We start from the raw sequence: 12,829 nt of genomic DNA on the forward strand, positions 1-12,829 counted from the left end.
TGTGTTTTATTTTTATTTTTATAAATCAGTTCTGTACTATTAGAAAATACAAGACTTTTTTAATGTTTCTAATGTAGGAAGCATTTCCAAAAGTGACAGCCCCTGTCCCCTTCTGACAGGCTCTGGCTCTTGAGCCCTGCCCTCTCTCTAGCAGTGAACCAATTGTATCTAGTAACTGCCCAGTCAATCATATTCCAGGAACTACATTACCCAAAATGCTGTGCAAGAATTGAATTAAATAACCCAGAGCAAGCGATCGATTACAGGAGAACGGATCGATTTGCAGCTTAGTTAATCACTTGTCAGTGTGCAGGTTGTATTGATGCACATATTGAATGGGAAAATATATATTTTTAAAAACGGCATCTTGAACTGCAGCTTTAATAGAATCTATGTAAACTGTAGTAACACATTGCAATAGGCAGTGGTAGATAAATCACCAAAAAATGTACTCGCCACACAAAAAAAATCTACTCGCCACCTAGTACCAAACGTGTGCTGCTTGGGCCAATAGGAGCTCGCCACGATGTTAAATCCACTCGTCCGGGGCGAGCAAATGAATAGGTTTGTCGAACACTGGCAATAGGGATATAAATAGTAATGCACAAAAGAGAAACATAATCCCTGTAGCATGCACTCAAACTGTGTGATTAATGAAGATTTAAAGCCCTTTATTAGAACAAATAAAATTGGTATTGGATTGGTATAATATAGTCTGTGGCCAGTCTATAGGACAAACACTTCTAGATGTACAGTTTATCTAGATTTAATGCAGAGAAATGACTGCAATTTTTATTCACATAGTGAGTCCACCTAGTAGTTTAAGTTTACCCATCTGGTGGAGTATTTAAATGTTGCTATAAGTTATTATCAAAATAAACTCAATTCACTGTGTGGATTTGGAGCACAAAAAAGAAACCCCTTTAATGGCAAGATATAAAGCCACATAGAGGATGCAATCATTCAAATATTTACTGCTTTAAAATCTTATGAAAGTGCACACATAGATAATAAGAACGATGCATGGTCATGATACTTCTAAATTGGTTCAGGCTGCAAAGGGTTAAAAAAAAAAAGTCGTGGAGGATTGTTTGAACAACAAACCCAAAAAAGGCACTTGACAACTCACCGAGTGAATACAAAAATATTTTTTTTTATTAAACTACATGATAAAAAAAAAAACACAAAATGGGGGGATTCTCCGCCCACGCTTTCACGCTAACCGCGCTTTCTCAAGGAGTCTGGGTGAGGGTGGGTGGATTGGTGGATAGATTTATAACACCTAATATAATATCAGTGATCTGATCATACCACATATAAAGATGTGAAATAAGGAGCATTTAGATAGTAGTCACGAGCTCCCTATGCTAGAACACATGTGGACTAAATTGATCGTACCCTGGTTCTCTCCCTCATCGCTGCCTCGTTGAGCCAACAAAGTACCTGGGGGTGGGAGAATTGCAAAAGCCCTGTTTAGGCACTGCGAATCACCATCAGCTTTGATCAGTACATACAAACTGCCAGCAATATTAGGGTAGGCACACTTAGCGTGTATTTAGTGGGTGAATAAGGGGATGACCCCTAAATTGGGTGCTCTAAAGAAAACCTTGCTGGCAAGTCTGAATTGTTTCTTAGTATTAAACAAGCGGAGTACTCTGTCACCTAAGGTAAACGGTAATAAATGATAAGCAGTATGCAGTCAGTCTATAGCAGTGAGTTAAATGACCCGCACACGGACATGAAGCCTTCTAAATGGCGTGTATTTAGCCTTGAGGCACGACTCTCTGGCTTTCTCCAAGCGCGTGACGCGAAACGTCACGACGCTCAGGTCCTGGGGGTGGCAACCGTTCCAAACACTGCTGCTATTATCTTGCCACATAATAAGTTTGACAAAGAGAATAAACGGAGCCTATAACTTGATACGGCCAGAGGGTCGTACCTCCAGGCTTAATACACGCTGAGTCCTACTCTGATGTCGAACTAGTAGCTGGTGTCGACTGAAGGTGTGTAATGATTAACCCGTAGAGTCCTGTAGTATTCCTTGGGGTGAAATGGGGTGTGAAAGGTATATGACCACGCCAGCGGCTAATGGGTAGATGCAAATACTCTTCGCCACGGAGCAAACACTGTGCTGAGTGTATACCATGTTTCTGTAATGGGTTTTATCCCAGACATGGCTGTTGAAACTGAAAGATTGTAAGTGGCTTTCTTTTATTTGCGTATAAAACTTTTAGCAGTACTTCACTATGCTTCTGAATCTAGAACGACTTCAACCAAAAGACACAGTGCTGCACAGATTCCCACCTGCACTCGCCATACCAGTGGTGTAACATGCAGAAAACACAAGTGGCAAATTTGGCAGTTTATTACAATAAAAGGGGAATAAATATTTCAATTTTTCTTGATATACTACACAATGATGATTTTCTTTTCCCCCACTGTTTGTGTCTAGGCTTCTCTCTGGACTTGGGGCTCTCTGAATATATATATATATATATATATATATATATATATATATATATATATATATATATATAAACAAGATACAATCAGCGCAAATCTCAACAAATTGTTAATGCAGTAATAATCAAAACCACACCTGGCCAAATCAGTCAAAACGAGAGGTATTCACCCTTATAATCAACTAACCCTACAAAATGCTGCCACTTAGGTCCACGGCTCCACACTTGCCGCTAGTAATTTGTATAGAAAAGAACGACATAGGCGCAAATATGCAGGAAGAGAGAAAAAAAGAAGAACATCGTAGGGCAGTATATCTGAGCAATTTCAGGTGTTAGATGGTAAGGTATGCACTTACTGCACCGACACACTTTATTCGAGCAAATACCCAGTATGTACCTGGCAGATACCTGGAATGCGCCGCTCCTCACCTCTGACAAGCCCCGTTGCATTTGCCTTCCCAGCCTGGGTTCATGCCTGGCTGACGGGCGGCTGATCTGTTAAATGATAATGATTAGGATTTAATAGGCTGAAATGCTTCGCGTGTCTACCAGATGGCATAAATTCATGAATTGTAATGCAGTATATATATATATACTGTGCAGTATTGCAGCCAGCGGGAATAAAATGCTTCAATCCCTGTCTGGAAAATACCTCAATGCACTCGGGCAGAAAACAGTCACAAACCTCAATACACCCGGGTATACCCGAATTCGTGGGACTAGCCGAGCTCAAATGAAGTGTGTCGCCAGTGTACACTTAGTACAGCAAATATCAGCCTTTAATCCACTCTGGGATTCAGGAACTCTGCTTCCAACGTTGGTCTGTCTCTCTCTGTGGTCATTGTGTCCTCAGGATCATTGGTTACAAGATGTTTCAACAGCAATCACGATGTATCTGTTACCGGATAATACCTGGCAGATGGATAGGTCTTGTGTGTCCCTCGTCAGTCAGGATTCACCAACCCCTTTCCTGGCAGGATCAACAGTCACATTCACCTACTTTTAGATGTGCCTTTGTAATGTGTATATACCATGCAAGTACATTACTGTTTTGTTTTTAGTACTTATACATTTTGAATTGATCTGCACCATCGGCTCTTTTCTGTTATTTCTCTCGGAGATATACCAGACTCTACAGACACCAGAGCAGCTGCTGATACATCTTCCTCTCACTGCTGGTTTAACTCCTTGCAGTCTGTAAGTAGGCTCTCTATAAGAGCCAAGTTACGTTAATTATCTCTACACAAGTTAAACAGAAGTGCACTATATTTGCCTCTCTCATTCTGGGGTGATTCTGATGAACATGCTCCCTCCGATTCCTGGATTCTGATAGGGCCCAATGACCTCCCCACTCCACCTGTATAGAAAAAAACAAAGAAAAAAAGCGCCCAATCCTAGTGCATTACTGTAAAAAAATGGATTTAATGTTCCAAAAACTCAATGGACAAACAATGAAGGTTAAAAAGCATGTATGAGATCAATACTCGTGCTCCGAATGGTCGGCAGGAACCTCTCCTCTGCTCAGCTGATCCGCAGACCGGTGTGATCCTCGTGAGTCTCCGTCCAGCAGGAACTCTCGGCGTCAGTGGCTCCACGAACTGTTCCCCCGGGGAACATGCACCGGATGTCTCTGGTTCCAACCAAGGAGGAAGGCAAATATAGCAGGACCGCTAGTAATGGCAGTCTCCATAAACGCAAGCAGTGAAAGGAAAAAAGAAACATCATGGTGGTCTGAATCCATAATAGACTTACAGATTTTCCACGTGTTTCGGGCATATTACTCCACTGGAGTAGGGGATGTGGAGGCAACTTGATCTGTATATCACCAATTCTTCTGATGTTAATGCTAAATTCAAAAGCAGAACATAGTGAAGTACTGTAAGAGTGTTTATCTGCAAATAAAGGGAAGCCACTTGTAATTTGATAGTGTAAAGATTCATGTTGGGACAAATACCGGCATAAAAGTACAGCATATAAACCCTGGAAGCTGTGTTGGCTCTGTGGCATGGGCTATTCCTCCTTGTTTCCACCTGATGACATCAGGGAGCAGGACGGCGCTTGTGAGGCTGTAACGCTGTGCTCACCCCTGAAGCTCTGCATAGCAGAACATCACTAATCAAAACCAGCACTTCTCCAATAAAATGCCATCTTTTTGGTAGAGAACCCCCAAATCTCATTGAGAATGGTCCCTGAGGGTTGACATCTGTGTGGACCATGTTGCATAGGTATTGGGAATATCCTGTGGGTGGACTTAGGGTACTTAGTAGGAATTTCATTCAGTCCATTTTCTTTCTGTGATTAAAAAAAACCAACAATGCTTTGTCTGGTATCGCCCCAAAGAAAGTAGCTGTCTTTTATCACCATTTTGTTCTACTCTTCCCTACAAAACAGCGATAATTTGTATCTATTACGATTACATTAAGTTGGTGTTCCCTTCTATCCTGATGAGATTTTTCTTTCCAGATTTTGATAAAGGAGTACAAATGTGGTTTTCTTTGATCAAAAGCCATTCTTATTTATTTTGTAAATAGACTAAGTATAATTGATGAGCTGTTTTGGTTTTGGTCACCTAGGAATAAATTTTTCTAATGCCATTTTTTTTGTTTCTAGAATCCCTGCCATTTTTATTTTGGTGACGGCTACAACCCATTTTGTTAACAGCAGCACAGCCATATAAACATGGACTCCTTCATACAGGAGAAAAGCAACTCGATGACCGACAGTAACTTGCACTTTGAGTCATTATCCTGTCGGGAAGCTCCGTTCCAGAACAAAGAGCACAAGGTGCGGGCTCTCACCCCAGAGGAGGCTGACAAGCTGCAAAATGATAGAGACCTGGTGTCCGAGTTTAAACAGCTGAAACTAGAAAGAGAAGCGCAGAGAAACTGGGACCTGTTTTACAAGAGGAATAGCACAAACTTCTTCAAGGACAGGCACTGGACAACCAGGGAGTTTGAGGAACTTAAAGCCTGCAGGGAGGTGAGAATTCCTTGGTCTGTGTACCCAAGGGACAGGAAAGTGCTCTGGTGCACAGTTATTTTATATAGCGGCTAAATACAATTAGAGATGCCTTTTACCAGTCATGTTACTTACATACAGATGTAGCAGATGACATTGTTCCCCCAGATAACACAACATATTCCGGCACAGTTTCCATTGGCAGTGTTGGAGCAGAATATCACAACCTATCCCAACATACAGAACAATGAAGCCTGTGATATATTTATATTTGTGCTGATAAGAAAATAAGGGCACGTTGCATCTTAATGATTTCTCTTTTTGATACTCCCCAAATTACAATTTGACACTTTGGGCAAGACAGATGTTGCACCCTTAGATACTAAGATATGCAGAATAAACATGGTCTATTTTAGGGGGGGGGGGGGTGCAAAATGACAGTGCAGTTTTTTACAGCAAAACGGTCCTGGTTCATACACCCAACAATTGGACAATTAGCGGCACGTAATAAAATTATCATTAAATCAAGGTGTTTTAGCCTTTTATACGACTTTTCTTTGTCGTCACACCAAATTCCCTACACTATTTCCCATCTATAATTTCATTAATGGTGAGACAGCTGCATAAAGCTGGTGAAATACTATATACCATTTCATGGAAATAAATTCCTTAGGCATAAAACCCAGAATTGTCAATATCTACAGTTTTTAAAATTAATGGTGTGTTTTTTGTTTATTTTACCTTTCATTTCTGATGAGCTTTGCTGCCCAAGCCATCTGTAACAGTATAAAGATATGTTTTGTGTGCACTAATCACCTGAACGTTTGTTACTGTTCGCAGTTTGAGAACCAGAGTTTGACCATCCTGGAAGCAGGATGTGGTGTCGGTAACTGCTTGTTTCCACTGCTGGAAGAGGATCCTGGCTTCTTTCTGTATGCTTGCGATTTCTCCCCACGAGCTGTGGACTTTGTGAAGGTTTGTGTTCAATACCTTTCCATAGGGGGTTATTCGTTAAACTGCAGTAGTGTCCAATAAGAGTTTGTGTGATCGTGCCCTGGTCAGCACTATCGCAGTGGCACTATTGGCAGCACTTAAAAAAAAATATGTATATATATTTTGTTTTAATATATGCAGCATTTGATTACCTTTAATGAAAACTAATTACCTAAGATGTTGATCGATTAGTTCTCCCATGATCGATCAGCAAATTTCCTTTTTCCTCAGGTTCACTAAATGGCTACCTGTCTGTGTCAATCAATCCCTCGGTCAGTGTAACTCAGCAGCTACAATGTATTCTTATGTTACTAAAGTAACATTATCTATCTATTGTTACAGTTTGCAGCTCAGACTTCTGGGAATATTAGCAACAAATTATCACAAACAGGAAAGGGTTAAAAAGATCTTGCACTGCTGGGGAGGTGGCTAAAGCCTGTTATAGAAATCAAAGGACGCTCCGTATATTGGAACTCATAAAAATGGCATTGAGTTGAAAAAATATATATTTGAAATCAATAAGTATTATCTAATACTTACAGAATGGATTAATTTAAATTAAAAAAACGTGTAGGGTATGAGTTTTAATTTATCATGGCAACTCTTTTATTTTTCTTCTTGGTACCTCGTAAGTCCTTCATGTTTGGTTGTTTGCTCAATTAATTTCCCTGCTATTACAGCAAAACGCCTCTTACAACCCGAACACTTGCAAAGCTTTCCAGTGTGATCTGACCAAAGACGACCTCACAGAAAACATCCCTGCAGACAGCGTAGATGTCGCCATGTTAATCTTTGTACTTTCGGCCATTCACCCAGACAAGATGCACCTTGCCATACAAAACATTTACAAGGTAGGTCTGCAGGTGAAGCAGTATTTGTGTGTTATACTTCATTGCTGAGATCATGTGTCCTCCCCAATATTGGAATTCACTTTAAGCCGCTGAAGGAAAAGCGAGACTGATTTAGTCGCAGTGCCTGCTCCTTGTGCAAATCACCTTGCCTCTCTGTGCATCTGCATCAAAATGAGATCGTAAGCTCTGCAAGCCGGTGATTCTATGTGCATTCTGCGTAGAGTTGCAGTTATACATGTTGGCTTGGGATCTGTAATGTTCACAACACTTAGAGACCTGTGAGGTTTCAAAAGCCCTTTCATTGAATATTGTGTAAGGACTCTCATGTTGGTCTAGAAAATGATGGATAATCTCCAATAAATGTACACTTCTTCCAGGACCAACACGGCTATTTGATCTATGAACTGCATTCTGTGAACAGTAATGTTTGCTAATAGATTACATTTATTATACACAATGACAAGCTCCCTGTTACATGTGCGTGTGTTTCCCTGCAGGTGCTGAAGCCAGGGGGGTGTGTATTGTTCAGGGATTACGGCCTCTATGATCATGCGATGCTGCGCTTTAAATCGGGGAGCAAACTGGCAGAGCATTTCTATGTCAGACAAGATGGGACACGGTCTTATTTCTTCACTGAAGGTGAATTATTTACCCAGTCCCATTTTTGCTAAAACTACACGTGGCTTTGCAGAGAATGAATACCAAGCACATTGTAATGATCACCATCTTTTAGTCTAACATAGAACAAGGCATTCAACTGTGTCTCTTCTTGTTTGGTGCATGTAATCTTTCATCTATATGTAAAATAATAGGTGACTTTATAAACACTTGAGTGTTTAACGAGGCAATCTCCATGAGATGTAAGCTTGCCGTGCCATTTCCTTATTGCTATAATTAAAATTGTTCTGCAATATTGTTTTTTAGCTCGCTGTTTTGCAACTAATGTCCTATGATGTAACCTCTGTGACGTGTACTATGAACACTTTATAGCACAAAGAATAATGTAGGACATAATGGAAAACGAACAAGAATTCTGTTAAATGGCAAATTAAAATAGCTTCGAAATTAAGAACTACAATGTAAACCACGTGATGTGTGTTTTGAGAATGAAGTGATAGTATTGTGTGTGTTTTCACTGTTCAACCAGGCTCGTGTGGTGTCTCTTTCGCGTGGCTTTTGTTGTTTCTTCTTATAAAAAGAGATGAACCTCACTCTAACTAGAATTAATAACGCTCTGCTGGGTGCTAACATGGAGATAAACAGATATGTGAACAGATAACTGTGAGGTGTTCCAAGGAGGCACACCCCACAGACAGATATCCCTATATTGGTGCACAACAGTCTAGTATTGATACATTTCATAGATTGTGGTCTAAGCACATACATTACACGGCGAGAGATAATAATAAACCTATTTATTTAATTATAATTAATGTCAAAATTAAAATTCATAAAATTCCTCATTAAGATGAGAACATAATGAAAACACCACATTTAGAATTCAAATAACCACTTATATGGTGATACTATAAGTGAATATATAAGTGTACACAATTGACTCACCTTTCATGGCATGTGCACAGAAAGATGCACCTATACCAGGTAAGTCATGTATACACACTAGTATATTGTGTGTGGGGTATGTAAACTTTCACAATATCAATGGCTAAATGGCTAATTGTAGTATGTCTGTGAATATAATCTACTAAAGATCACCTTGGCCACACACGGTATCAATATATAAACTGGTGTGATCCATATGGGTTAAGATGCTTTGACAACCGCAAACTATAAAAAGGGGTTGATCTGGACGCTGTCACGCCCACCCCGGAAGAAGTCGTCAGCTTATGCGCCGAAACGTACGTCGGGTTTGCCGGCAAATACTGTGCTGGAGATGTTAACAACCCCATTGAATGTGAAACTACTCACCTGATTTTCAAAGGCTTGCTCACATGAGCCTCTCTTATCATTGTATGGTCACGATCCTCATGAACCATTAGAATTTATTGTATGGTAAATATCCTTGTTAGCCCCTAGAATTCATGGAGATCATTGTCAGCAACAGCGGAGCAAAACGGAGCTCCGTGACTAGCGATCCAAACACCCGCTAAAAACCGCTTGTGGTAACGTGCACACAGTACATTATAAATATATTATTCTAAATTGCTGTGGACACTGCAGCATATGCACGCTGACTGCTCTGATCTATTCGTGCTTTTTATTGTATGATCACGATTCTCGTGAACCATTAGAATTTATTATATGGCAAAGATCCTTGTTAGGTACTAGAATTTACTGTGATCACTGGCAGCATTGGCGGAGCAAAAAGGAGCTCCGTGACTAGCGATCCAAACATCCGCTTAAAAACGCTTATGATAGCGCGTACACAGTACTCTATAAACCTTAATCTATTATTTTAATTTACTGTGGACAATGCAGCATATATATACTGACTGCTCTGATCTCTTCATGCCAAATATATACTGTACCACCAATCCTCCAGTTTAGCAACAAGCTCTTAAAGCTATAATAGAGGGGAAAGTTATCCGCAACACAGTAATCCTGTGCTCATTGAACAGTTTATCAAGATTAGAGGCGCCCTGGACGGAGAAAAATAGGGCTCCGTAACTAGTGTTTAATGCAACCACTAAGAATATCTGTAGCAGCATATATACCTGATAAATATATTCCTGTTTATGGCCATGTGAAGAAACTTGTAAATACTCTGAGGATACATTACAGTTGTATTATTACCAGTGACTGATCAACTATTTTCGGCTGTATACAAAATGGCTAAATACAGCAAAATCTTGCAGGCCTTCTGATTTCAATTTTTTTGTTGCTAAAAACCGTGAGCCTCCTGTTACTTTGGGCAGTGCACTGCCTTATTTTTCTACTTGCATCTGGTTTCAATGTTGATCTTTTTCTGTGGTACTGCATGATAGTATGTATCCTTATTAACAATACGCACTTCATTAGACATAAGTAGACTGCCCCGGTTTCTCCATGCTATAGCAAAGGGATGTGCTGTCTTAAATATTGCAAGTCTGTGTGTATTAAAACGACAGAGAAGCCCAATGCTACATCCAACATGACAGAAATACACAGTAAAATACTTATATATTCTCTTGAAAAAGGGTCATTTAGTTTAACCCTTTGGCCAAAGCGTTGTAAGCGTGCGAGCCACAACAAGGCAGACACCGCAAGGGGGTGTATTAAAACGACTAAGAGACAAAATACTAATGACCTAAATGAAATGTCACATCATTAAGGTATATGAATGTAGCTGGGCACGAACGAGTGTAGAAACAGGTGAAGGAAACCTCCCAAAAGCAGAGCTCAAAAGAGCATGCGAATAGGCACTAATGAGTAAATGCACGTCAAAGAAAGTGTAAACAACCCAGTTTAAGTTCATCCATGTGATCTGGATCCTATTATGCTCCTAATATGGATGGGCTAGCCAAGCATTAAAATGGGGATGTCTGGGGAGAACTCCAGCGGGATCAACCAAAGCCTGTAGTTGCAAAACCCTAGAGCTGGATTATAGCTGATAAGTGAGTAAATTTAAATACTGAGATGCACTCACTGATGTATTGTCCTGGAGAGACGTGCCACAGCTGTAGTGAAGACCGCAAAATAGAGTTTCTTCCGTCGGGGAGAAGCATGCCATGCACTGCATACACTAGAGTGCCAAGGAGAGACTAAAGCTGCTGGGTCACTAAAAAGTCACCTTTATTGAAATCTGCAGACCATGTTACACCGCCACAAGTAGCTGGAGGAGAATGCTCTGACGCGTTTCGTGCCTGGGGCACTCTAGTGTATGCAGTGCACGGCATGCTTCTCCCCGACGGAAGAAACTCTATTTTGCGGGCACGAACGAGTACCTGATCATATAGTGGTCTCGACGGCTGTTTTTGAATCACCGTGCCATTAGATATGAACTAGAGTGTGTGGCTAGAAAACGTTATCCACTTATTAATATAACGGGGTGAGTAAATTCGGGTATTGCATTAACCATTTATGGCCCAAGCTCATGTGGCACAAGCAAGTATCGGCAAGTCATAGCCATATTAACCCATATGGATTACACCAGTTTATATATTGATACCGAGTGTGGCCAAGGTGAGCTTTAGTAGATTATATTCACAGACATACTACTATTAGCCATTTAGCTATTGATATTGTGAAAGTTTACATACCCCACACACAATATACTAGTGTGTATACATGACTTACCTGGTATAGGTGCATCTTTCTGTGCACATGCCATGAAAGGTGAGTCAATCGTGTACACTTATATGGTGATACTATAAGTGAATATATAAGTGGGAATTTGAATTCTAAATGGGGTGTTTTCATTATGTTCTCATCTTAATGAGGAATTGTAGGAATTTTAATTTTGACATTAATTAAAATTAAATAAATATGTTTATTATCTCTCGCCATGTAATGTAGGTGCTTAGGCCACAATCTTTGACATTTCTCAATACTAAACTGTTGTGCATCACTATAGGGATATCTGTCGGTGGGGTGTGCCATTTTTGGAATACCTCACAGTTATCTGTTCTCACTTTTGCTGTTTCTGTAGTAAATCCAGGTGACCATCTTTAACTATCTCTGAGACTCTTTTTTTTTTGGGGTGTGGTACAGATGTAGTCAATGTTCTTACTCCTGCTGGCATGTTGCTGCGGGTCATACACAATGCACCATCGGGAAAAGCGGGCATTGCTTTGGATCAGTTGTTTGCAAGACGGGCAGGGCTAACATGCTATTTTACATGCAGGCGTGCTCCAGCAGGTGCAATAATGTTGGCTACATCTGTATGTATCTTAGTAAGGGAGGATAGCACAAATAAACATTTTGTTTTTAGGCGATTGGTAGTAGCTGTTGCAAATGGTGCCAGAAGAAATCGATTAACTCCAGCAGCTCTACTTGCCACTTGAAAGCAGGGATACCTTTCCTTGGGAAAGGTGCAGCATAAAATGTAACATGGGTGATGATGCTTTTGTAATCACTGTATTGCTTTCCCTTTTGTTTCAGAGCACTTGTCGTGTCTCTTCTCAGCAGCTGGGTACACACGAGTGTCCAATGAGTATGTGCTTCGAGAGACCGTGAATAAGAAAGAAGGCCTCTGCGTTCCACGGGTCTTCGTGCAGAGCAAATTTCATAAACCTTAAAGAAAACTTTAGTTCGTTTGTGTATAATATTTTTAGAGAATAAAATCTTGTTTTGTTTAACTACTGCACAAGAGGGAATGGTGGGGTTGCGGGAGCGTATGAAGGCCCTGCAGACGGCTTTCTCTGTTTTCAAGCACAGCTTGAAGTCGGTATGTGATGGGAATAGACTGTGCTGAACATCACAACTATTTACCGCACGCTTTATTTAAAATGTCTCTCTTGAAATCATTATACAGGTGTAGCGGACGTTATTGTACTTGCTGGTGTACAGCCCTGCCTCTCTTTTTTGCGCACGTGCGCCATAACATCTGCTGCATCTGTATGCATTGAATAATTAAGCAGCACAACCACAATCCCTTTTTTTTAGCGTCCACGAAACTGGCAAAAA

At 40.4% G+C, this 12,829-nt stretch overlaps 1 protein-coding gene across 4 annotated transcripts in view; it reads left to right on the forward strand.

Annotated features, from left to right (window-relative positions):
- The window catches only part of METTL6 (methyltransferase 6, tRNA N3-cytidine), a 13,415-nt gene extending 914 nt beyond the window's left edge, over positions 1–12,501 (forward strand). For 2 of the 4 annotated variants that reach the window (XM_075587072.1, XM_075587073.1), the window contains exons 2-6: positions 5,073–5,441; positions 6,261–6,395; positions 7,094–7,264; positions 7,762–7,903; positions 12,305–12,501. In XM_075587072.1, coding sequence (XP_075443187.1) covers positions 5,142–5,441; positions 6,261–6,395; positions 7,094–7,264; positions 7,762–7,903; positions 12,305–12,441 — 885 coding nt within the window. In that variant the 5' untranslated portion in view covers positions 5,073–5,141 and the 3' untranslated portion in view covers positions 12,442–12,501. Of the gene's footprint in view, positions 1–2,605; positions 2,625–5,072; positions 5,442–6,260; positions 6,396–7,093; positions 7,265–7,761; positions 7,904–12,304 lie in introns of those variants that run through there. The other 2 variants (XM_075587074.1, XM_075587075.1) reach the window with 2 other exon arrangements.
- Positions 12,502–12,829: the final 328 nt, after the last annotated feature.

The sequence above is a fragment of the Ascaphus truei genome, chromosome 2 (assembly GCF_040206685.1).
Source record: "Ascaphus truei isolate aAscTru1 chromosome 2, aAscTru1.hap1, whole genome shotgun sequence".
Lineage (NCBI taxonomy): Eukaryota > Metazoa > Chordata > Amphibia > Anura > Ascaphidae > Ascaphus > Ascaphus truei.